General features: G+C 45.0%; 1 protein-coding gene and 1 long non-coding RNA gene across 2 annotated transcripts in view; one reads left to right on the forward strand and one right to left on the reverse strand.

Moving 5' to 3' along the window:
- LOC121068964 overlaps positions 1-3,202 on the reverse strand; it is a 64,585-nt gene extending 61,383 nt beyond the window's left edge. The window contains exons 1-2 of the long non-coding RNA XR_005819169.1: positions 3,070-3,202; positions 831-1,586 (exon numbers count right to left, since the gene is read on the reverse strand). This is a non-coding gene — a long non-coding RNA (uncharacterized LOC121068964). The remainder of the gene's footprint in view (positions 1-830; positions 1,587-3,069) is intronic.
- Positions 3,203-3,341: 139 nt separating this feature from the next.
- On the forward strand, positions 3,342-7,156 carry SFRP2 (secreted frizzled related protein 2). The gene is given in 4 exon segments (XM_040554528.1): positions 3,342-3,745; positions 3,748-3,981; positions 4,570-4,650; positions 6,089-7,156. Coding segments are annotated over 4 exon segments (876 nt in total). The 5' UTR covers positions 3,342-3,489; the 3' UTR covers positions 6,394-7,156.
- The last annotated feature ends 19,801 nt before the right edge of the window (positions 7,157-26,957 follow it).

Here is a 26,957-nt window from a genome sequence, read left to right on the forward strand (position 1 = left end):
GCCAAACTATAGGGAGCCCAGAGACACAAGGACCACACATACCGTATGCAGCCAGGTAAGGCAACAGATTCGGAAAAACATGCAAAGGACAGACTAACAAAATGATAGCATTTACTGCTGCCTGCGTTGAATCAGGTCCTTCTTGACCATTCCTTGCCACACAGGCAAGCACCAATGCATCTCCCCCTGCCCACTGCTCAGCTTCCAGGACAGGCCAGAAGAGGTGTAGCGGATCTGAGCTCGCACCAAGGCTTCAGACAGAAAGAAAGTAGCACCATGGCTTCAGTGTAGATAGCACAGACCATGCACCCTCCTTAGACAGCAGATACACCGCATGAGCACTAAAGACCCAATTCATTTTTGCCATCACCCACCAGAAAATTTTTACTGATTTTTTTGGGGGGGCTGGGGGAAGCCTTGTGCTGGCCCCAGGTTATCCAGTCATTACACGAAGCCTCCACCAGTCCCATCCTCCTTCCACAGGGACCAGGAAAGCAGGAAAACAGCTGGGGTCCCGTCCTGCCCTGTGGGATCTCAGGAGACAGCAGCAAGCTCACTGGGGCTCACTTCAGCATCCCTACCTAGTTTCAGGGGCCCCTGATCGTGGTCTCCTTTTTCTGGGCAGCTTGTTCTCTCAGCTCACTCCCAAGATTTAAGATGATTTAAACACTTCAGGATTAAAGGCTTACATTCCTTTAAGCAGCTAAGGTGGCTTAAACACTTACACCACTTTCAGGGTTTAACACAGCTTAACCACCTATGCCACCTGATGAACTTGCAGGAGCTTAAAAGCTTACACTTAAAACAATAAAAATGCAACTTTACCATACCGCTGTGCTTCAGGAGCGATGCCTCTTTTGCTGGCCCCTGTTCCCTCCTCCCTCCCAGTTCAGGCCAGGGGGCTGCAGGGCTTCACCCAGGAGGATGCTGGGGCTGCACCCTGCCCTTACCTGCTGCTGCCAGCAGGACCAGGGCAGAACCGGGCTCGGCAGGCACCGGGCGGGGGTCCCAGGGGAACCTCGTCCCACCCTGGGGTGCGGCACCTGGGGTGGAGCAGCTGCTTGGGTTCCTTCCCAATTAAGCATCAAGCTGCGGTTGTTCCTCAGGCAGGGAGAGCCCAGCCTCCTGCTCCCGTGCTTTCCCCTGCAAGGGAGCAGAGCGAGGGCAATAATGATGGCTTGGGTCTGCAGGCTTGGGCTGGTGGTGTTTACGCGATCTCAGGTCGTTTCAGATTTACAACCAATGAGTTCGCCAAGGGTGATTAAAAATGGAAATAGCAAGATCTCGTAAAGCCTTATCTCAAATCAAAGCTTAATCCAGGAAAAGCAACGTGGTTTTTTTCTCTTTATTTCCTGTGGATGGGAAACAAACAAGCAAGCAAACATTTCTGGTGAAAATAAAATGAGCGGATTTCTGTGAGAAATGTCTCATCCTCCACCATAGAAAACAGATATTATTATTGTAGTCTAAACAGTCTCTTCAGATCTTGGGTCCTCGCTTGCACACTGCACAGCCAGTTGGGTCTGTGCAAAGCAGTGTGCAGAGCTGAAACCGTCTTCTGATCATGCTGAGCTCCAGTTGATGAGCTGTCAATGATGCCAGAAAATGACAGAAGCAGTGAAAAAAGGTGAGAGGGTGAGAGAGAGAGGGGAAAAAAAAAGCCCATTTACAGAGACCCGACTCAGGGTAAAAGCAAATGTACTGGTAGGTCTCCTTTCACTGAAGAAGAGTTTGGGGACCAAGGCTAGGAGCTGGAGGTGACATCTCCTGCAAATGGCAACAGATACAAGCTCTGGCAGCACTCAGGACTTGGCAAAATGGGCTTAAATTGGGCACCGTAAGTCATCTGTAGGGCTCAGTGCCATGGAAGCCAACTGAGGCCGAGAGCTACAGGTATGTTGTTTAAAGGAACGAACTGAATGCAGACAATAAATGGCAAAAGTATGTGGAGCTGTAGGAAACGGACTACTTTTAAGCACTTCCACAAGGGATGTTAGATATTCAGGGTATTTATTTTCCACGTTTGGAACAACTTCAAGTAACAGAGAGGCTGGCCTGCAGGGAGATCACACCCGTAAGCACGCCCTGCAGGAAAGCATGCTGAAGTCCTCCCTGAAACAGTGTGCACTGGCTTTGGTGTGTGCCAACAGCCAGCCTGGGGCAACGCTGTGGCCACTCAGCACAGCTGCCCCTTGCCTTCCCTGGGGACACCACGGGTCCCATCCCTTTCCTGTGCTGCAAGCAGTGACAAAGGAGGCCGGACACTGGATGTACAGGGATTGTGCAATTTACAGAAGTCACAGCAGGAAGGCTGGCTTCCCATAAAACATCTCTATAAGAAGATCTATTCAGTAGCTGATTAATGAATGTGGCTTACCACAAAATGATACTACACAGGCCTACTCTCTTCAATAATAATCCCATAAATAATTTTACTAAAAATCCCAGAAATACCCAAACTGCGCTGGAGCTGTGTTGTGATCCCAGCTCCTAGTCTGTTGTTTCTCCCTTTTAGGCAAATCAACACCAACATAACTCTTGGAGGGAGTTTCTAGGTGAAGACAGGAGTGAAGGGGCAGGGACATGCCTGCGGGCGCGGGGCCAGTCCCACGCTGGGCCACGCTTGGCCCCAGAAGAACGTACCAGGTGGTGGGATGTCAAAAACCCTTGGACACTCACACCCAGGGGAAACCTCCTTTTGTGGTGGAGGCCACCCAGGGGCTGTAGCTCCAGGGATCGCCCGGCTCTGCCAGCAGCAGCCCTCTGCTCCTCGCAGCGGGGAGCCGGGGATCGGTGCAGCTTTGGGAGAGGGGCGCTGCGGCGGCGGGGGGTTGCCGAGGGAGCCGGCATCCCGCAGCCGCTGCCTGCCCTGCGAACACCCCCTGGGGGCCCGGGGAGCTGCTGGCTCGGCCCCAGGTTTGGGGAAGCGGCCCCTGGTATGGGGAAGCGGCGGCGGCGGTATCACCACGGCTCCGCCGGAGGAGAAGGGACCAAGCGTGGGCACGGCGGGCCGGGGGGCAGAGGAGGGTCCGGCGGCTGCAGGGCAGGCTGGTTAACTGCAAAGCTCACCTCGAAGCACCCGGCACCCGAAAGCAGCCCTCCTGCCCGGCCGAGGGGCTCCGAGGGCTTTGGTGGCTCTTTGTTCGCGGGGATCTCTCCCCCCTTTCCCCGTGCGCGCCCGGCACCGTTTCTCGCAAGGATTTCCTGCCAAAAGACAATCCCCCTGAGCAAAAGCAGAGCAAGAAAGTAGTGACCAATCCTTTCTGGATGGCTGTCACCAGGCTCCTCCCAGCCCCCGCTCCCCCTGCCATTTGCATACAAAAAATCCAGCAAACTCCCGTTTGCCCCCGCATCTCGCTCAGAGCCTCCGTCCCCGTCTGCCAGGCAGCAGCCCCGGCTGGGGCCCGCTCGGCACCCCGACACCCGGGCACCCCGACACCCCAGCACCCCGGTACCCAGCACCCCGAGCAGCCCCGGCAGCGCCCCGCGATGCAGCGCCGCCTCTGCGCCCTGCTCCTGCTGGCCTCCCACTGCCTGGGCTCGGCCGCCGGGCTCTTCCCCTTCGGGGAGCCCGACTTTTCCTACAAGCGCTCCAACTGCAAGCCCATCCCCGCCCCGATGCTGCTGTGCCGGGGCATCGAGTACCAGAGCATGCGGCTGCCCAACCTGCTGGGGCACGAGACGGTGCAGGAGGTGCTGGAGCAGGCCTCCACCTGGATCCCGCTGGTGCAGAAGCAGTGCCACCCGACACCAGGAAGTTCCTCTGCTCCCTCTTCGCCCCCGTCTGCATCGACGACCTGGACGAGATCATCCAGCCGTGCCACTCGCTCTGCGAGGAGGTGAAGGAGAGCTGCGCCCCGGTGATGTCCGCCTTCGGCTTCCCCTGGCCCGACATGCTGGACTGCAGCCGCTTCCCCAAGGACAACGACCTCTGCATCCCGCTGGCCAGCAGCGACCACATCCTGCCGGTCACCAGGGAAGGTAAGAGCCCCCTGCAGGGGCGGCCCCCTGCCCTCACAGCCCGGAATCACGCTCGGGGGCCCGGGGGAGCCCCCCCAGATGCCCCACAATCAACGCGCTCGGCTCCGCGGCGGTGCCCGAGCCCCCAGCCCCCGAGCTGGGGGTGTGGGGCTGAGGCTGGCACCGCTCCGCAGTCCCCAGCCAGTCCCCAAATCAGGGAGCAGCTCTGCCGCCCCGCACTCGAGCTCCCCAAGCCGGTAACGGGGGTGGGGGGGGGAGTCCTCTACCCGCAAAGATCGGCGCTCAAGCGCCCGGCTGGGGTGTTTCCCCCCACCACACACCCCCTTTTGGTTTTTCCACGTTTAAACAAAAGTTTGGGTTTAGGTGTGACCCTAAAAGCAGCCCGTGCGCCCCCCTCCAGCGGCTTGCCGCCGACGTGAGGGGCGGCCAAGTGGAAAGGCAGCGCAGGGTGGGAGAGGCGCGCAGTCTGTCCGTCTGTCCGTCCATCGAGGGATGGAAAAACCGCCAAGGTTTCCCCCAAGGGTTCCCAACGCCACCTGCTGTTCCTTTCTCCCCGAGCCTGACGAGCACTGTCCCTTGCATTTCCAGCACCCAAGGTCTGCGACGCCTGCAAGAACAAAAACGAGGACGATAACGACATCGTGGAAAACCTCTGCAAAAATGACTTTGGTAAGTGGAAGCAGAGCCCCTTGGTTAAAAGTTGAGGGATTAGCAGCAGGTAAAACTCCCAGCGGAGTCAGAGAGAAGTGCCTGACTAAAGGCAGGGCTTTGTCTCGTCTGCAGATGGACCCGTCCGTCCCGTTGCGTCCGACCGTTCCGGTCAGGAAACGCAAAATTGCATCTCCGAATAGAAAGTGGCCCCGTTAGAGTCCTTTTCTGTGCGCTGTTTCGAAGTAGTGCTCTTTTATGTGGATGTTGCAGGCAAGCCGAATAGAAAGTGAAATGAAAAAAAAGAAATCCTTCATCTAGACCATTGCCTGGGGAGAGGTACAGCAAAGCTTCCCTTAGACACATGAGAAAGAGCCGCATGACCAATCTCACCGTGTAGCAAGAAAGAAAGTTTCTCCACAGATTAAGAATGAAGCTCTATATATCATTTGACAGAGAAGGTAACACACAGACAATTGGGGATATAAACTTAATGTGAAGATCTGGGGTTAGAAGAGGACAAGAAAGCCCCTTCAACGCAGACAACTGAACAGCACATTATCCACACATTAGCATTTCAAGAGAAAAGGGGAATAGGGAGGGGAATCCTTTTATAAGAGGTCAGTGTTTATACCTGGAGACAGATTTGTACTATAAATATCTGTAATAACTCAAAAGCTTTTCTTAAATACCAAACCAAAAAAAAAAAAAAAAAAAACTGGAACCCTGCTTGTGGGACATAATTGCTAAAACAACCAATAGCTTTGACCTGGCAAATTGCACTCAGATAAATCCTCCTAAAGCTAAACATGCCCCACAGATTCTTAAAGAACCTTGTATCCCCCTCTTAGTTATTTCACCAAATCGAATGCAGCTGTTGGACCAATTTGCCCTCCACTGGATCTATTCTTTCAAAAAAACAATGCATGTGAAATATCATTTCCTTGCAGGTTTGCCTAAAATCCTCTCCAACCTAATAAATTAAGTTTAGAAGTTTTCAGCCACAGCAGGGATCAGGTTTCAGATTAGGTTTAGGTACTCGCCTCCCCACCTCCCCTTCATATTCTAGGGTTTCAGGAAGACGGTCCTGTCCCAGAAAAAAAAAAAAAAAAAAGCGCTGCTTAACGTAACAAAGCTGCCCTCTCTCTGTTTGCAAACATGAGAAAAGCTGGAGAAAATATTAATTTAGAAAGGAAGGAAAAAGAGGGGGGAGGGGGAAGAGGAGAAAAGAACCCAAAAACCCTCAGTCCTAAGGTTGATTCAAACTGAAATGACTTGCATGCCCTTTGTGGCTTTAGAAATGGAGCCACCTGCTGCCTCTTCTGTCAGCCCTGACAGTTTAATTAGCAATAGAGCACCTCCCTCCCCAGGTCCTCTTTATGTGCACTAATGGGAAAAAAACTCTCAATCTCTCTCCCTCTCTCCCTCATCCCACTCCCCCCTCCCCTCACTCCATTAGCCTTGAAGATAAAAGTGAAGGAGATTGCCTACATCAATGGGGATACCAAGATCACCCCCGAAACAAAGAGCAAGACCATCTACAAGCTGAATGGGCTGACGGAAAGGGATCTGAGGAAGATCGTGCTCTGGCTCAAAGGTGGCCTCCAGTGTACCTGCGACGAGATGAACGACATCAACGTCCCCTACTTGGTGATGGGGCAAAAGCAAGCTGGGGAACTGGTGATCACCTCACTGAAGCGGTGGCAGAAAGGGCAGCGGGCTTTTAAGCGGTTCTCCCGCAGCATCCGCAAACTGCAGTGTTAGTGGCTTCGGCTCTGGCCGCCTCCAGCAGCCTCCTCTGTCCCGAGCTCTCCGGGCCTCCCGCACCTTCTTGCTTCGGCTCCTCTGAGCCTCGAGATGCCCTGGGCAGGAGATGCAGCGACCGTTCTCCGAGAGGGGAGGGAGCCCTCTGTTTCTGTACATAGGTTAAAGTGTAATAAAAAAAAAAATATCATGACTATTTTTGGGAAGTATTAAAGTATCTCACTTAAAGCTTTTTTTTTTTTTTATGGTTGCAAATGTGACTTTGGTCTGAGGTTTTCCCTCTTCATTTTGGTAATGCTGGTTCATTTATATTGCTGCTTCTCTGTATACATGCATGTCTGTTGTGCAGAAGTAGGAGACGCAGAGAAGACAGCCATGTGTGCAACTGGCCTGTCACAGGGGGTACGACTCTTTCACTGAGGTGAAATGGCTTGCCATCTATATTAACACTATAAAGGTCATGTTACGACTCTTGCATGTGATACATAGGCATCAATAAGAGTATATTAACCATTCTCATGTTTTATTTTCCACAAGTCTGAGCCCTTCTCTCAGAGAAAAAAAAAAAATGAACAGGTTCTGGAGCTGGTTCATCTGAATGCAACTTTTTTTCTTATTATTTTGCAAATTAAACCATCTGTAGCTTAACTGTAATATACCTAGTGGTTAACCTGAAAGAGTTGTAAAATATTGCTTTAATTAACCTTGTAAATATTCCAGATAAATGTTATATTCTTGTATATAAACTTTACATCATAGTTTACCCCTTGTCTTGGTCTGTTTTGGAATGAGTTCACTTTAATATGTTTTGGGAGAAAGCTGACCAACTGGGCTTTGTCATGGCAAAGCACAATTTGCCCTTCCACCCCAAATCACCAACAGAGAAGCACAGTGAAACATCTAGTGCTGCAATCAAAAAAAAAAAAAAACATATTGGACCTCATTTCCCTGAAGACCAACCCATGAGACATGGGACTTGAGGTTCAGTTACCTCATCTTAATATATTTCCGTTGAGCTCTTCAACACGAGGAGTTTTCTGTGGTTCCTTTGTTTGACTGCCTGCAATTTCATCCCATCTTCTCAGAAGACCCTGATCTTTGCTGAAGAGGAATGACAATGAGACCATTTGCTTACAAATCAAATCCATTTATCTGTTCCTTACACTTGAAATAGTCATATCGAGGAGCTCAAGAGTAGACTGAAAAATCTCATTTGCTACTAACAATTCACAATAATTTAAATGGTAGGAACAAGGCATGTTTTGTATGTATGTACACTCACTATTCTTAGAAAATAAAACATCATTTGCACTACCTAATAGTGTAACCAGAGCAATGTCTTTCAGCATGTTGTCCATGGAAGAGCATTACCTGCTAGAACTTTATTTTATTACCCTGAAAAAGTCTTGCTTCCCAGTGCTGTCACACATGTAAAATTCCTTTTACCCTCGCTGAGAGAATGAGAAGCTCGGTATTTCCAAGAACAATGTTTTATGCTAACTAAAGACTGAATGCAAATCCAACCCTAGATTTTTTAAAAGTAAAATGTCATACTAATTTCATACATTTGGTGTGATTTTTTTTCACCATTAGAATAAGAAGATAAAATCTAAAGATATACCATGTTAAATTTGTTTTAGAAAAAAAGTCTCATTTGCCCTCTTACAATGTCTTCATACAGTCACTACACCCAACACAAACAATGGTAGGACTCTGAACAAGCAAGACAAGATCAGCCCTCACAAATGTCCTCAGAAATAAAGTAACAACAATAATAAAAAGCCCCATTCCAAAGTGGTTCTTCATTCTTCTATGAAACACTATCTCTATTTAAAGGCCAGTGCATTGCTGTAACGTCTTTACAACTTTTCTTCTGAATGGACCTGGCTTCTTGGGAAACATATTTGAATCTTTTCACATTAGGGAGTAACAATTTTAATATCTGTACTGTGTTCATCGTCATCCAGATGTCACATAGCTCTACGTATCACACTCAGCACATAATATCTGTCACTGAATGGGTCTTGTGTATTTTAGAGGGAACAAGCTCACAGAGAAAGAGGAGCTGTCTGAAGATGAGCCTGCAGAAAATAAGATTGTGCTGCCTCGTAGAGGAAAGCACTTTGAAGAGGCAGCAGTTGCAATGCACACTTTGCGGACCGAAAATGAACAACCAGGACTGCTCCACTCAGCCTGCCTTACTGCCTTACACTAAGTCCTCCTACAGCAACCATAAAATTATCTTAATTGGGCTGTCCTAGAAGGCAGCAGTACTGATGCTGATGAGGACAGACAGGTCACAAGTTACTCACTCTGGGGTCATACTGAGGCCAAGACTACATAACAGAATTTTGCCAAATAGCTTGGATGTATGAAAAGACATTATCTATGACCGACATCGCTCCATCTTAGAAAAACATTCCCTTTCCCACACCACAAAATAAACACCGCTACACCAGCAAAATCCTGTTCCTGTCAGGACAAATTCAGGAGAACAAGAATACACTAGACCAGCAAACGTTCAATTTCACGAGTATAATCAGTGTCCAGGATTAGGAGCATTCTGCCATGCAGCATACCCCAACTGATAAAGCCTTCCACGGGAAGCCCTGGACTGACTCACTGGGACTATCCACCCCCAGGGTGAACTGGCAGTGGTGGGATTACCTTTCAGATAAGCAGGATTTAGGCAAATGTCAGGAGTAATGGAGTAGCGTTTCCCAGTTAAGTTGCATCACGTTGTTCTAACAGCATCGTGGTAAAAGACGGGTAACACTCCCCCTGCCAAGGAGAGGGAGTATCAGGGGTGGTGTTATACAATCCATTTCCAAAGTTGTATAAACCAGACACTGCAAACTATTCAACCGAAAATCAGAATTTCAAAGTCACAGCCTGAGGAAGCTTCATCTCACATATACTGGTAAAGAAACAAACACAGACATTTTTCATATTTTTACCCTTACTCGTATTCACACAACAATAACTGAAAATCTTTGTGTCAGGCAAAGAGTGAACAAAACACAAAACAAAAATTATCTGGACCTGTTACTTCTGATCAGTGTTTGGCACTTATTTTGGAGTTGCTTCATTACCTGGTATGGTATGGTTCAGTTCTAGCAGAAATTTGTTTGCAATTGATGAAAACAGGCAACACACTGTTGCAATTTTCAGACACTTTTTGTCTTCCTCTAATTAAAAAAACATTGTTAGGCAGCCAATTATGTAGCGCCATTGTATTTGCTTTCATAAAAACTATAAAAGCAGTTGACTACAATGAATTAGTTTAAGAACAACAATAATGATACTTGACATTTATACAGAAGTTTCCATTTAATTTTCTCAGACTGCCTTCACAAAAATAGGCATTAATATCCCAATTTTGCAGATCAGGAAAATGAGGCACACTGAGGTGAAGTAACTCACTCTAAACCACCCAGCAAGTCCTTTGCAGTCATGAAAAGAAGTGTATTTTTTGATTCCAAGTTTTATGCTCTAATCACTAGACCACAGCAATCAGAATGGCATATAATCAAGGCTGCACTAAGATCATAATTTGAAGTCATAATAGTATTCAAGGCTCCCTCCAACTTCTTCTTTCCCCCCAAGTGTATAAAAAAATGACTGCCTAAATCCGAATTTAAAACCCATGAGCAATGTTGCTTGCAGTCTTTCCCTTTCTTCCTTATTTATCATCCTCTCTATCCTTTAATTACTTCTTAATCCTTTCCTTTCTCCCCCACTTCTCGTTCACTTCAGATACCCACAGAGAAGCCACTCAGCCTCTCTCTCACCCCCTCTCATGCAGACACTTTCTCCCTCAGTATGTTTTATTAAAGGACTCATGCGGCATAAGTACGCACAAGCCACAAAAATCCTAATGACCAGCTTAAGACATGAGAAGACCCACGTGGGAAATCCAGCAAGAGACATTTAAATTTAATTAATGATTCCCTGTGAGGACAGGAGGGCGGTTAGATGCCACAAGGACTGCCACAGACACATACCAGTCACCGCAGGCACAGCCACTAGCCTTATTCTGCAACAGGCTTTTAAAGAGTATAGACTGCATAAAGGACATAGAGATAAAAGTACACCTTCCCTTGCACAGCCAGGTCTCCCACACCTCAGCCCTGCTGTTATAACACTTGTTGCCCCACCGGGACCATGGTACACCTATCTCAACCCTCTTCCTGATGTCTCACTACCTCTCTGCAGTCATACAAGGCACCAGCCAAGAGCAGAGCCACCATGACCCCACCTCATCGTCCCCCAGTGTCTGCTGGAGCACGAACCACCCCCTTGAAGGTGGCAGGACAGCTGCTTGGTTGCTCCTTCTGCTGCCACCCTCCCCACCCTACCAGCCCTGTGAACCCCTGTGACACCTCTGCTGTTGGCAACACCAGAGGAAGAGTGATGGATTGATTGCTACCAGAGCAGTAGGCGGCCTCCTTCAGGATAGCCATCCCAAGCTTTTGGTTTTGGAGCCAGAAGCTCTCATTTCTAGGCTTCAGAGATATGCCTCTATGATTTATCTACGAGTTGCCTTCTTATCAGCAAATGTAGATTCAGTACTGCCTGACTGTCTGATGAAACAACCACAGGAATGGATCTTGTTTGCCTCCGGATGAAGAGAAGAGTGCAAGACATTCACATCACAGGAATCCAAGACCTCAAGCTGCCTCACAACCATAAATTAGACCACGCTATATCCCTTCGGGGTAAGTTTAATAGGGTAACATTTTCCAAATGCATCAACCCCCTTCAGGGTGAGCTGTGGGCTCCTAAATCACCTAGATGCCTCGGAAAATATTAGCGTTTCTCCCCCCCCCCCCCGAGTTAGAGGTGGTTGGTGGAGGTCAGCCAGCAAGGCTGTCACCCAGCCAGGAGGAACACCTCAGCAATCAGCCAGCCAGCCCATCGTTCTCACGGCCGATCAAAATAACCAACCTACACAGAAAGCTGCACAGCAACACAGCTGATGGAGCAAACTTCAATTACCGTGCGCACAGAAAAGCTGTCCTGTAAGAAAGACCAGCACAGGTTAGGAGGCATGCTCCGTGTCTTACAGACCAGACTCAAGGAAGAGCGCATATGCTTATTAAAAACCATGATAGGACAATGATATTAATGCAGCTCTTTCAAAACCTAAATGATTCAGATCATCATTTTGGAATAATTTTCAATCCACAAAGGTGATGCTAAAATCATGGAGTATTTTCTGTTCAGACACATTTTTTAGGGTTCCATTAGAGTCACAACCAAAACTTGCAACAACTCTTGAGAAAGATCTGAAAAGGTAGCAGAAATGCTCATTTAAGCACAAACGCTTTCAACTTTCCAGGTCTTTGTTTCCAGAGGTTAACCCCTGGCAGTCTTCATTAGACATTAAACTTTCCATATGGAGCCACTATGGAAGGACAATTTAGAGTTTTCCATTGATACCTGCTTTTATCAGGCAAGAGATAACTAATCCGTCCCTGACAGTTTCCCTGCATTGTTAGCTTGCTTCAAATCCCTAGCACTGTCTAATTGCCTTTTTTTGTTATGTGAATCTCCAGCCATGCACAATAGTGAACCCTGGCTGGTTACACACTGAGACAGGTGCTTTAGTGGCTGTAGAGCTCACATCATTAGGCACACACTGAGCTATTAATCATTTCAGTTTACTCTGAGGCATAAACCTGAATTAAGTTAGGTCACTTTACTAAGCAAAACAATAGCTTAATTGTAATAGGTAAAGCAGAAGAGTTTTGAGAGGCAGAGTTTCAGGAACTAGAACAACAAAAAAAAATCTGCAAGAAAAGAAAACATACTGTAATTTAAGAAGGGGGTGGTGGTGGTATTAATTTGCTTTGAACAAGAGAAGCAAATGATTTTGAAGAGAATCTTATAGCCTCACACAGCCTCTTTGTTTCCTTCAGGTGCTGGACTCTTCAATATAGAAAGATTTTCAATACATTCTGTGATCTGTAACACTGCAATTATCACAGTGATATTCAAGGTGCTTTTTTGCACAATGGGGATTTTTGAAATAGAGCGTGGGTTTTGAAAAGAGTCTACATAACTGAAGCATAAGCTCCATTTCCAAAGTATTCTTAGATTTTGATTTTAAATTAAGTTAGACAATGAAAGGACCAAAAATCAATTTTGTTGGAAGCAGTATAAGAAGAGTTACATGAAACGCTATTAGATGCTTACAGATGTTTATCCATTGCTTGACATATCCACATATATTTAAAAACTTGGCTGCATCACATATGTCCTCAAAGAGTTTAGTGTAGTTGGCACCCAGTGATTTTGGAAACAGGATGTGGACTGCTGAAGATGTGAGCAAATAGAAGTATCATAATCTGATCCACAAGTGCGAAAAGTTAAAATTATCTTAATCCTTTTGTTCCATCATTTCACTAGAATATATGACATACTGGGAGAGCTGAAATAGGATGTCCTGGCTCCTCCACAGAAGCAGGCTTCAGATGTTCATAAGATCAGAATTCCAAAACTAGCCCATGAGAAAATGCTGCACTGAAGTCATTCCCTTGATCCAGAACTGAGCTTTAGAAGTCTTTCTGGAAGGTTAATACCCTTCTCAACTGTGTACTGTGCCCTCATCATCAAGGAGAGGAGCAAGAAAAGATTTGTTTGAAAAGCTGCTTCCTACAGCACCACACAGCAGGAAATTACATTCATTGATAGGATTTGTTTGGTAACAGCTGCAATTAACTAGCATACAGCAAGAAGAAGGAATATAAAAGTCAGAAATGCTACTATATTTAATAAAAGGTCTGTTATTTAGTGAGATTTCTCAAAATGGAAGATGGAACAGACACTGCATTTTCTCTCATATGAAACTCCAAAGGATCAGGGGAGACATCAAGAATATGGATTGTAATGCAGCACATCTCCTATGCTGGTACAACCTAGCTTAGGGTGAAGTTCACCTAACAATAACTACACTTAATGTGCACATATTGTACCTAGTTGTGAGCTGCTCCATACAGGCTCCATTTTGCTGCCCTTCTCTCCAGCTGTGTGTTCCAACTACCTTCCTCAGGGCAGATGCAGCAATCACACAATGCAGATTGTGTGTCAGCTCAGCTCTTTTATCCAACCCCAAGTCAGCCCTGAATACATGCAACTAAATACGGTTCATGGCCAGTTCAGCAGCTGAAACCACGCAGTCCCATGGTTGCACCATCACATGCAGGTAGGTCACACAAAGAGTATCCTAACAGTTGAACTCAACAGAAGGCTCAGACTCAATTTGTTGCTATGACTTGCCTAGCACCAAAAGATGTCAGTAGGCTGGTGAAGGCTGTTGAAGAGCTTGCAGTATCAAGTTTCCATAGCCTGTCCCTGCAGCACAGGAAGGGGACCTTCCCCCAGGGATCTGTCCCGCAAAGGGGGCATGGAGCAAGGGCTGGGGTGCTGCTCCATCTCTGTGAGCTCCCAAAGGGCAGGAGAGCAGCAGCTTGGACCCCTTCAGATGCCAGTCTACTGATTATCTGTGGGCAGGGCTCAGCATGCTTGTATCTTGGACATGAAGAATACACCTTTTTGGCTTTATGGTAATCTTGATAAGGCTGAGCGCTGAGGCCCAGGCCTGCTGCATTTGCAAACTGGGCTCCTCCTGCTTGCCTGTCTCCCACACTCATTCTATCTTTGATCCTCTCAAGGAGAAAAAGGATCTAGGAGAGCTTGTGGAAAACTTTACATACAGCAGCACTCGAAAAAGTGATAAGAAGAAGGTGTTGGTGAATACCATAATGGCATAATCTACTTCAATGGGAGATTCTCAGCTGGCTGATGTATTCCATTTCTGACACACTACTGAAAGGACAGTGCAGAAACAAAGTTTTAAAAATAAATGAATAAATAAATAAAATATATAAAAAAGAGGACAAGATTTGCCAAGGAATTTGGTACCAACACACTTTTCTAGGTAGACTTTATGAAGTGTGAAATGATGGCCTAGAGCTGGAAATCAGCGGTAAAATCCTACATACATTAACAGAAGTAGAGTAAGTCCAGTATTGACTATTGAAGAGTTTGACTCTTCAACAGTAACAGAGTTTAATTTCCAAATGTCATGTTATATACAAATTTAGAACATTAACAAATTAGAACAGGCACTCCTGCTCAAAATCCAATGAGAAGAGAAACATTTTGAATAGATCTCTACTGAAGACACTGTTCTAAAATAGTGTTAATGCCATAGCTGACTAAGTCTGAATAAAACATGTACCTGCACATAAATAAAACAACAGAAGCTATGAGGAAGAAAAAAGAGCAATCCTGACTGTCACTGCCTCAGCACACAGAGGTGGACAACAGACTGTGGTCAGGATGCAGTCACTGTCACCATATAGCATCAGGCAAGTGTCTGAGAGCAGCGCTGCCTGAGGTTCAGCAAAGTCAGCCTGGTGACATGTGGAGCAGATGCTGAAAGTCTGACAGCTGGAAATGTTGGAAGCGCTTGTCATCAGGAGGTGGCAGGAAGCTTATGTCAGCTGGAAAAGAGCCTGGATGCTTGTTGCTAGGGCAGCGGAGAGGGTTTTGACAGATAAAAGTGTTGGTGAGCAACGACTAGAGATAAGAGTGCAGATCTCTGGGAAGGCAGAGGAGGGCTGGTTCTTCAAGTTTATCTTTAGAGATAGGGATACAACAGGTCACGCTGAACCCCCAGTTTGGGATAGGGGCTTGCACAGTCCTTAAGTCATCCACTGCCACCTTAACCCCAGAATGGAATCGTTAGTTTGATGTTTCGTGTTCATTCTCTGTGTTATGGTATAAATACTACAGCTAACAGGGAGGTTGCAGATGGGGGAGAAGAAAATACCTTTGGGAAGAGTCAGATTTGCTGGACTTGACCTTGAGAACCTGTTTGACCAAAAAGTTTGCATATGCTTAGGACTGCACCTGACAAAGTGTCCTCTTGTTGTATTCTACTTGCCTCTCAAAGCATTCCAACAACAAAGACAGCAGATATGTCTTTACATCAATCCTATCTGGTCCTGAAAAAAATAGAGGGGGAAAAAATAGAAGTTATTAACTGAGATTTCTAAAATGCAGGAGGGAAACCTGAGGGCTATAAAAATGCATAGTCTTCAGGAAAAAAGTTAAAAATGAGACCTTGTTGGCAGCTGCTTTTACTCCAGAGCCAGTAAAAATTCTAGAAAACAAAAAATAACTTGTAAAAGACTACTTTCTATTTCTGAACAAGTTTCCCCAAATATACAATATTGCTCAGAGATTTTCCAGAGCAAAAGTCTCTTGAAAAAATGTTATAGAAGTTATAGCATTGATCGGGGTTTCAGGTAAATTGAAAACCCAAGGTCTGTCTTTGTCAATCTTTGCACTATGAAAAGTTCCTTTAACCAAGCACAGCTTGCTGAACTTCTTTTCATTAGATCATTTATTGGTTTGGATGACACAAATAAATTCGAGAAATTCATGTCATGAATTTCTTTTCCACTTCCAAGGCTGTGGGTTGACATTTCTGAAATGAAAATTCCGGGTTTGGTAGCAGATTTGCACAATAATCATTGGCATTATCTATACTCATGCACACTCAAATAGATATGTGGGACAAGATGGCAGACAATTGTCCAGGCTTTGGGAGGACTGGGTTTAGACCTGTCCTCCTCCTCCCTTTTGTGCTCTGCGTCCTAGTTTAAATCAAGAGCTCAACCAATAACCAGAGGAATTGCCAGCTACACACTTTAATGGAGAGTATGTTGGGTGTTTCATTCTTGACCTTTGCTACTGAAGCTTTTCCAAATTGTATGAAATTATAGAAGAAATCAGATAGAGAAAGAATAAGCCTATGGCCTAATGACTAGGTTACTCAACTCGCACAGCAGTGAGAGAGCGTGAAGTAGGGGGGTTAGAGACCACCTCTGATCCTCAGCCTCTCTCTTGACCCTGTAGACGTGTGCCACGGCCCCATGTCAGACTCATAATCAGAGGAAATTCAGCATAAGAAACTTGATCCATGTGTTCTGATTTTGCTTGGTTGATCTGTTGGGGATATTTTTTAACCTAGGCATCCTAGGAAAGAAACAGAGCTCCGTTCCAGCATACTTCCTTTCCAGTGGTAAGACTTTCATTTGAGTGTTACGTGAAATTAACTAAAATCTTGAAGTGCTTCAGAGTCTTAAATTTAAGTTATTAACATCCCAGGTAAATTGCCTTAGTCACTCAACTAGTGGGTAAAACAGGAGAGCTGGGACTACTTCCCTCTCATGTTTATGATCTAATCCTTTGCTTTTATTAAACGTACCTGAAAACCAAATGAAACAGTTTGCCAGGTGTTAAAAAATGTTTCTATAACCCCAAACCAATCCGTGGTGATGTGCTGACAATTCTAAAGAAATGAAGTTTCCATTCAGTCCATAACAATTTTTTTTCAGTTCAGCTGCCAAAATACTATAAACCCCGCAACTATTTGCACAGCCCTATAAATTAGGTTTACTAAAGGAAACAATTAGCAAGCCCGTAGCCTACAGGAATTTCAATTGGTGCTGCTACAGTGCATTGTTTAAGTAATTAGAAAATGATTCCAACTATTGTAAGTGTTTGCAAAACAAATGCAGAGCACATAGATGCTGTCCTATTAATACTGGGAGCTATAAAAAGATTGAAAAGCTAGTCTGCAGAGGAGGTCACATGCTTATTAATCTAGCTGATATATCCTTTTCATTGTCACTGAACAACAAGATGAAAATAAAATACGAGTGAACAGGAAAATGTGTGCTTCCACTGCTAAATTTGTGAGAAATCAAAATGTACAGATGTGTCACTCCATTTGAGCTTAAACAGGTGAGCATCTGAATAAAGACATGAATATAATAATTAGTGAAGTTAAGGAATCACTGAACTAGAATTCTCTATGAAATACTGAACAGATCTATCAGATCAGCAGCAAGATGTTGTGAAACCAAAATGAGTTTCCAAATGAGTGTCTGTTTCCAATGTCAGTCATAAATGTTGATCTTAGGAAAACTAATTTAACAGGAAAAGTCAGCAGAGGTGCTCAAACCACAATTTAATATACTCTATAACGCTGAAATGCAATTAATCTGCTTAAGACTGTAATACTTCCAAGTAATAATTTAAATAGCAGCCTTAAAAAAAAAAAATCTGCACCTCAGATTTAGCTATTAAGCTTTAGAGATGGGCCAGCAGCCAGATGTTTATAAACTCTTTTCAGGTTACAATTAGTTACGGTTACAGGGTTAGACAATGTACCTCTCATTTAGTCCTTCAACTGACTAGCTTAACCATTATTTGTCACTACACTAGGCATATGCACCCTGCTGGCTGCTACTGTCCAATGCCAAGTCATCTATTTCCCCGCTACTGCTTGGCTGAGGCTGCCCCATTCATCCCCTAGACAGCCTCCTTTCAGGGGAGCATTACAGGCTCAACAGACCTCTTTGTTGGAGTTCTATTTACACCACCATTTTTTGTTACTCGGATTGTGAAAGGAAAACAACAGGAGATGGAGAGGAGACGGACCGCTAACACAGTAGACCAGAAGTCATCGCCCTCAGTTCTTTGAAGTGATACGCACAGTAAACATGGAAACTACACCGATACTGAAATAACCTGGTGGTCTAAGTTCGGTTCCCAAGAGACACGTGTATCTATATCCACAAAAAGCCAGCACCATAATCAGCAATAACCGGCAACCTTCCCTGTTACTTACAAAGAACCGCAGTGTAATTATTCAGCCGGCTCCCATTGATTATAATGGGATTTGGCTGGATAAATCCCCATGTAACTCTTTGAAAATTTGGGAGCTTTGGGGCAGTCTGCTCAGAGGTGCAGAACCAAGCAAGCACTAAGTTGGAATATGCTCTCTTTTGAATATAGCTAAAATGCAACAGCAAGTGTTGTGAGCATTTGACTCAATTGCTGCTGTCTCAAAGATGTTGTTTGGGGCAGAAATTCACCTCCCTGCAGCTGGACAGCACAAAGACCGTGTGCCTCCCAGACACAGGCACCAGCCCAGTGGCTCAATCATGCCCAGTAAAACACCGGAGCACAAGAAGAACTCTGAAGACTCGTTTAATTCCTTTTGACTAGCAAGGCTCAAGCACACGCGCAACTGCTCTGGGGTACGGATGTCAGCGTGTGATCCAGGACGTAAAATGTATGGCAGCAGTCTGTAGGCCCTGCAGTGAATTCAGTTGTCAGGTTTTAGCTCCAGAAGCTGCTTTGCATACGCACCATGCTGCTCAGCAGCTGCCTCTCCATACGCCATGGGCCCGCCTGTTCCCTGCCGGTGCAGCAAGGGCTTTTGCAGTCTCACCACTTTGCTCTGGTCCATCCCACTGACTTCAGTGGAAGCAGCACTCTGCATTTCAGAGAGTTTTAGCAAGACCAAGGCTTTAGATGCCAAAGTGAAAGGCACAATACGTAGAACTGCAAGCTGAGCAGGCATAAAGGGCTTGGCTTCAGTGAACTCTGCTCCATTCAGACAGACTTCCTACTCCTACAGGAACTCCACTAAGGATATATGAACATCACTCATTTCTTGCTGCACTCTTACTGGAATACAGCAGTTATCCCCCTGCCATATTATCATCTTTTCACCCTGTCTTCCAGCTTCAGATTCATCTCCAGCCCTCAGCTACTCTACCTCTTTCTGAGCTTCCCTGAAAGGCAGCTCCAAGCTACTTAGGTTGCCAGATTTTAAGTTTGCAAGTATATGGCACTCTGCTCCCACTGGCCATGGTGCCCATCAGCCTTCCTAGAGCCTTCCCACTCTATTCTAGCCTCTGAAGCAGCGATGCCGTAGACAAGATAAACACCACCAGAAGAAAAAGTAATGCTGTTTTCTCTGTAATAATTATTTCCCACTTCTACAGTAGGACCAATGCTAGATACCACTGCCGTGTATCACTGCTGTGACAGTTCCACATGTTGCCTTTGCCACAATTGCACTGCAAGTCTTTCAAAACTTTTTATTGGTCCCCAAATTCTGGAGTCCTGGGATTACAAAGGTCTCACTGCTTTCATTTTGTGAAATGCACATTTTTAGACTTACTTTTTTTAGAGAAAAAAATGAAAGAGAAACCTAATTGCTAAAAAATTAAAAGAAACTAAGAAAAATTTTAATGTTATTGTTGAAATTTCCTTTTCATAAATGAGTCACGTCATTTGAGAGAAGTAGGGGATCAGCTCTTGAATTTTCATTATTTGAAGTAAAGATGTTTACTGCACTAACTTTTGCAGATATGAGGAGAAACACATTTTCATGTCTTGCTTTACAGCAGATTAACTTACTATTTCTCCCGTCTGCTGTGCTTTGCTGATTTTTAAGAGCAACTCCTTCACAAAATAAAAATTTTCCTCTTTTATATGACGGTATCCAGAGGCTGGACATAAAATAGACAATCAACAGAGCACAGCATGTGCATGCATATTTCAGTGCATAGAAATTTGCACTTCTAATTTTAATCAGTGCAAATGACAATTAAAAGCAATAGCCTTTCAACTTCTGCAAGATCACTTTGTTGCATTTTACAGGGTATTTAGAAATACAAAATTTTACTGCCTGTATAGGGGAACAATTTTCAGTGATTCAAGCTTCTAGTGAAACCAGCTGATGTCCATCTTGCTTTATTCTTTGATCATAAATGTTTCCAATATTTTTATGTTATTTTACTTTCTTGGTAAATTGCGTGCATCATCAGATATAAAAAGTATGCTAGTTACTATTATTTTCCTAATGGGTTTTCCTTTCCAGTACGGCATTGTATTGTAGTTATCACATTGAGAATTTGCCAAAGTTATCTGACAGACCTGCTCTGGAGCTTCAGCAGTTCTGACATTCCCACAAAAGTTAAAAGAAGAAAAAAAAAATCCATTATTTTTGGTTCCCAGGAGTCCCAGAATCCAGCCTAGTCAGCCAGAAAGAGTTGTTTCCTTCTAAGGCCAAAGCAAGTCTTTTAAGCATATCAAGTTTATGAAAACACAGCCGAATCCAGTAAAGCAGTCTTTAGGGGGGAACTCAAAGAATAAAATTTAAAGAGTTCGTTGTGTTCTGTTGAATGGTATGATAAAACTAACAACCAACAGTGCTGTCCGGTCATCAGGAGACTGAGATTGAAAGGCAGGGCCCCAAATGTTAATTGTACATGTCACGTAAATTGCTATGATTCAGTTTACGTTATCTTACACAGCTGCTTGGCTTTGATTAGATTTCTGTCAAGCACTCTGAGCCTCTTTGCTGATAAATGCTATAAAGGAATAGTATGTGAATATTGAACATGGGCACTATTAGTTCCTGCAGAAACATTCTTCTATTACCTACTCTTATTTCTGGCTGCTTAGCCCCACTTGTTAAAACAAAGAAGAAAAAAGGGGAAAAAGTAGGATGAAAATATATACACATTTTCCTTTGAATATTTCTGCTTTGTCAGAGATAAATGCTTTTTAGACTTCCAACTTTTGCAAAAAGAGATGCCGCTGTTGCATTTTAAAGAGCACTTAGAAAAGCAAAGCTACTACCTTTATAATGGAACAATTTTTAGTGACTTAGGTTGACTGTGAAGGTTTCAATGCATATTCTGGGTTAAATGGCCAGTATGGAAACTATACAAGGAAATTACATACTATTACGATATGTAACTCACTGTATTTACATATATAAAGTTTATATATATATATATGCATGTATGCATGTATGTATGTATGTCCTTATAGGGAAATCAGATACCACCACCTTTTCCAGATAAGGATTTTCCCTCTCACCAGTAGCTGGTACTACTTTTATTATTGTAGCACTTAGTCACTTACTAGGGGGTGCACAGCTCTGCAACGTACTGAGAAGTTTGTGGCAAATATTGCACAGGTCTCACTGGCAGGATTCAGTTTGGGTATCAATCAGCACTTGCCCCTGGGGTCAAAATCCTAAAGAAGGAATGAAGTGAAAACAATGAGGGCAGACTTAGAGACATGAGTTTTAAACAGAGTAAAGTGACGACACAAGGTCAGAGTCACCAGTATATTGACACTTATCCCATCCAATATGGCAACACAAGGAGACAAACGCACAATTTTTTGGTTATACTTTATCCTCCAGCAGGGGTGGCAGCCAGCTGTCAGGGACCAATATGTTAAGCTGCCACACCTGCAAGCTCAAACCCAATCTGCTTTGTACAGGTATAGAGCTGGGCCATTGTTGGGTGTCTTCAGGGGATGTCCCATGACCAGACTCAGCCTGCTGCTTCCCTTCACATCAGGGCTGATGTCAGCTGCATGTACCACGTATAGACTAGCTACTCATATTTCTCTCCCCATACAACATAGCCATCCTAAAAAACTTCCTGCCACATCACACAAAAAGTGAAGAACCATGTGCAAGCCCCCTGAAACTTTGCATCTTAGAGGAGAAACAACACTTCACAGCCATTTTGGCACTTGCGCGGATCCATCTCTGTAGGATCCTTGATACCAGACTCAGGAAGGGCCAGGAGACCACAGAAGACCTCCATTTTGGAGTCTCTTGTCTCAGAAAATAATCTAGTACCACCAACAGCTATACAGTTACTCACATCAACAGCTCAAAGATTTTATTATAAACTTTAAAAAACTGTATTTTAAAAATACACCTGGCACAACAAGGTCTGGATGAGAGAGAGGTCTTTTTCAGTCCTCACTGCCAAACACACACCAGCCATGGCTGTGACCACAACCAAAGATTGGTAGCTGCCACTGAGGAGGTACCAACCTAGGTACTATTAAAAAACCTTGTCAAAACCCTGGTGCTTGGAGTTTTGATGGGGCAAGTGTAGGGGAGAAAAATATGCCTACACATATTTTGTTGCATCTATGCCTCTCCCACTGCATTTTTCCTCCCATTCCCTGCTCAGTCTGCCACGACAGCTTTGGAAGGCTTCATGCAGCCAGCCACTTGGGGAGGTCTGATAGGAAGGACAATAAAAGACACGTTCTCCTATTTAAAGGTCATCTCATTGGAGATGACCCACAGCAGTGGTCTAGACTGCACAAACACAGCCGAGGGTGAGCATGGACGAGCAGGGTGTCCCCTTGTCTCCAGGGCCATCAACTCCCTGGGTGAGAGGGCAGGAAGGAGGCAAATCCTTGTCCTGTCCAGACCTTGGCCAGGGAAGCAGCCCCTTCTGACCAGCAGCTTTGCCCAGCCATCTAAGACCACCCCCCAGCACCTCCATCTTGGGGCTCTGCACAACCCTGCTGTGCCACCACAAAATGGCTGCTCACCAGCATGGCTGCTGAGGGGCCACAGCAACCCTCCAAGCCATGGCTGAGGGCATGGCCGCTGCCATGGCTGTGGCATGAGTGCTGGAGGCTCAGCAGCAGCAGGGCCAGGGGGAAGGAGGAAGAGGAGGAGGGAAGAGGTGGCTGGAGAGGGGCTAGTGCTGGTGTGAGGGTGTGTGAGGGGCTGTGGTGAGGAGTGGCTGACTGCAGCCATGTGTGTACATACACAGACTATATAGATACAGGTGTGTAAGAGGTGCTGTTGGTGTGGGCTGTGTGACAAGTAGCTGCCTCTTCAGCCCTGTCACCTTGCTGGCTGTGAGGGCACGCAGGCGTTGGGGGACACCCAGGCACTCACTGCATCTCCACAGGAAGGGAGAAGGACAAACCCAAGTCTCCACACACTGCTGCTGCTTGCCTCCTGGCCCAAGGCACTTCACACCACCAAACTGAAAAGGAGGTGGCCATCAGAGGGGACCTATGTGCTGCTGAGCCAAGCAAGGGGGACTGCTCCGAAGGCACAGATCTTGTAATGGAGGAGGTTGGGAAAAGCAACATATAAAGGCATGATCCTCTGCACTTCCAGTAACTTGGAAAAAAAGAGGGGAGGAAAAAAAAAAAAATTAAAAGTCCATCTGTCTATTCTTTATATGTTTTGTGTGTTTGTGTTATCACAGCGTGTCCCAAGACCTTGAAGCTGTTTGCAAGCGCTAAGTTCAGAAAACATTACAACAAACATCATAGAGCCAGATGTGAGGCATTAAAAATGTTGTAATAATTTCCTCTACAATAAGGAACTGGATTCTCTGTCCTCCCTGTCCTTTTAGTTGCTATCTGGGCCACAAACTTTTAGTTGTCCGTTTCCTGGGGTCCAAATAAAACTTTCAGCTGTCTGCACACCAAAACAGGGCTTCATTGACCTTTCTCAGCTGCCATCACCCACCATAAGCTCCCTTGCCATGCAGCCACCCCCATGGCACATGCCCAACTTTCACAGACAGGATAACTGCACACTCAGCATTGTTCTGTGTTCAGTGCTCCATGATGCTGTGTAGCATTTGCCCGTACCCGTATTTCTCCATGGCCACCATCAAAATATTACACTGTGCTTCCTCACATACATTGTTTTGTTCTTTGTTCTCCCAACACCTGTGCCACAAACCACAGAACCCAGCATCTCAGGGCACTTTCCTTACTCCCTCCTGTCCAGTCCTTCACCCTATGGACCTTTCTAGCCACTCTGCTGTGACAAGTCTTCACGTGTTGCTCTGGTGTTTCCCTCACTGCACATCCTCACTCATAATACAGACAGCCCTCAACACCAAGCCATTAACACCTGCATAAGGTAGGATGAGAGTGATCAGAGGTTAAAAAGGGAAGTCTGGAATGCAAGTATTTGTTTGGCAGTGCATTATCCAAAATGAAATTAAAACTTTTTGTACTCTGTAATTTTGTTTTCCACGTTTTAGCTGCTACCATATACAGATTCTAACACAGATAAGCTGATACTTGAAGTGCCATTATCAGCGTGTTTTGGAAAAATATACCAGTATTTTGTGGATGTTCTTCCACTTTAAGAAGTTGGAAAGAAGTGTGCTAATACAGTATGATGAAATACTGACAAATGGTCTGCTATCTTTGAAATAAATAAATAAAACTAATTTTAAGTCCCAGTATCCTTCCTCTTAAGTGCACCACAGCTCACTACCAAGTTAAGTGTTACTGTGAGCAATGTTGGGAAACGTGAGATATGAAACATCCTAAGTTTATCTCCAGTTTTATTACAGAGTGACAGCAGAAATCAGATTTGATTAGCAAGATATGAATACTTTTTCAGGGTCTCAGCTACTTGTTAACTGGTAAACAAATAAATAATGCAGTGTAAATTGCAATTCATTTCTAGTCTGAGCTATGTAATGTAATCGTTGCAGTTTAATTCACCTATAATGAGATTAGAGGTTGCAGATACATGGTCCAGTACGCTTATAAGGTGCATTAGCATACATATGAACTCTAACAACAAGTCTCAGTTTCACAGTAACTGCTGACTAAGACAAGAATGTCAGAGCCTTTACTTGACTCTACAAAAGTATAATGAAGACTTCTTTTGCTCTCCGCCCCCCCCCTCCCCCCCCCGTTTGCTTTATTCCCTCAATTTGATCCTCATGCCCTTCAAAGATAAGAGATCAGGAGTCATTCACCTCATAGGTTCTCTTACAGAAAGAGCAGAAGGAGATGAGGAAGCAGAGTCGTAGCTAGGCAACTAGATATGCTTGAAGTTTCTACTAGGTTCAGCTACATCCTTTGGTGCTTAAGTAGTTCTAAAAATTTACATTTCTCTTCTCCATGTGAATGGTGAGTTGGATTCTCAGTTTCTCCTTCTGACTAGTAGAAAGTGCCACACACTTACATGAGGCAGATTGCAAAAATGTAACATATCCCACAGTACTCAGAGCACCATGCAAATACACATTCCCTATAGTGCTAAGATGTATATGGCAAAAAAAAAAAAAAAAAAAACAGCATAGAGTGGCATCTCGATACTTCAAGTTATATTACCAACAGACATTTCAGCCATAAAAAAAAAGCAAACATTTTTGTAAATGGAAAAAATATATATCCCTTGCTAATTCTGTTGCAGTGATTTTGTCCATGTGTATTGGTTAAGAATGAGAATTCACAGCCACAGTAGGCCTGGAGGGGGCGGTGAAGTCTCCATCCATGGAGATACTCCTAACTGAACCATATTTGGCCCTGAGCAACCTGGTGTCACTCACTCCATTTGGCACTGGAGGTCAGACCAGGTAACTGTCCAGGTCCCTTTTGACTGAAGTTATGGAATAAATGTAGGTCCACATAGCATGTCCTCATCCCCGTTGGTCTGTCACCCTGAAGAGATTAAGTAGCAGCACCCATTTTACATTGCAGCAACTGAAATGGCGTAACCATCATCCTCAGCACAGCAGCAGGTTTCAGAGCAGCTTCAGGGAGAGGGATAGGGGAACTTGAAGACCCCTGGCCTGTGCATCCAAGTGCAGCAGCTGCCAGGACGGAAGGGGTGGTGAGGGTTAAAATGAAGAAACCCATCTGGGTGTTGTTCACCATGAAGTTATAATATTTGTTTTGAATGTCTTTCAGGAAAATGATTTATTATCAACGGAAGAACAATGAAAATAAGTTGATTTACTTACCACTTGCAAACGCTCTATTAGATGAATTGCACATTTATAGCAACACCAGAAGCCTTCGCGTTCACAGAATTATAGTTAATAAGAATTTTCTTTTGGAAAAGAATTTACGGGAACTATTCATTCTGTCATTTTAATCAGTTCCTCAACAAAATAATACAGAACAGCTTTATAGCTGTCGCAGCACAACGTTTCCCTTTAGGTACAATAAACATACTGCTTCATCTCTTTGCAGGTCCCGTATCAAGAAACGCTCCCTTAACCACCGTCTTAATGCCTGCTCAGGGGGGTGAAAGAGCAGGGGGAGCACGTTATATCCCCGTCCCCCGATTCCCTCCCCTTAGGACACACGTCCCTCCGGCTCGGGAGCGGTGCTGAGCTCGCAGGGCTGTGCCCGGCGCCGTGCCCGTCAGGGGGCACCCCAAGAGCGGCCGAGGGAGGGAGGCAGGGAAGGAGGGAAGAAGAAAGGGAGGACCGGGTGCAGGGCACGGACGAGCTGCTTCGGGATGCTTAACGTGAGCAGCCCGTCGGCAAAGATGTGGTGCTTCTGTTTTGTGAGTTACAGAGACGTGCTGTGCGCGTATGGCTAAAAAAAAATAAATACATAAATGAAAGCCACTACACACAAGCACTGTGTACGCATAGATCTAGTAGCCAGGAGGTGCTGTTGAGTCCTGGAAAGTAGGCCTAGAAAGCCCCAGGTCAGAGGAAAACTAACATCCAGGTGAATTTGAGTCAAACCCAGATGAAGATCAATATCCTCGCTACAGGGACACAAGGCTCAGGGATGCAGCCTCACTCAGCTTTAGTTATGTCAGATGTTGATTTGTAGCTCTAAGGCAATCCCCTCCTTCTTTATGGCTTCAGGGAAACTCTCGTTAACCCTAGAAGGAAGATAAATACCAGTTACGATTCTCACTTTATGGGGAAGAAAGTTGAAACGGGGGTTTAAGCCCTCTTCTGAGTTTGCATTTAGCTTGGGCTGGAAGATTTCAAATCTGAGATTATAAAATGTCAGCTTAAAATTCATAGGAGCTATGATATTTTTTTTCTGGCTATATTCATATTCTGAGTTAACAGAAAAAAATAAAGACAAGAGACAGCTCTTGCCCATTGATTTTATGT

Source organism: Cygnus olor, chromosome 4 (assembly GCF_009769625.2).
Source record: "Cygnus olor isolate bCygOlo1 chromosome 4, bCygOlo1.pri.v2, whole genome shotgun sequence".
NCBI classification, from domain to species: Eukaryota; Metazoa; Chordata; class Aves; order Anseriformes; family Anatidae; genus Cygnus; species Cygnus olor.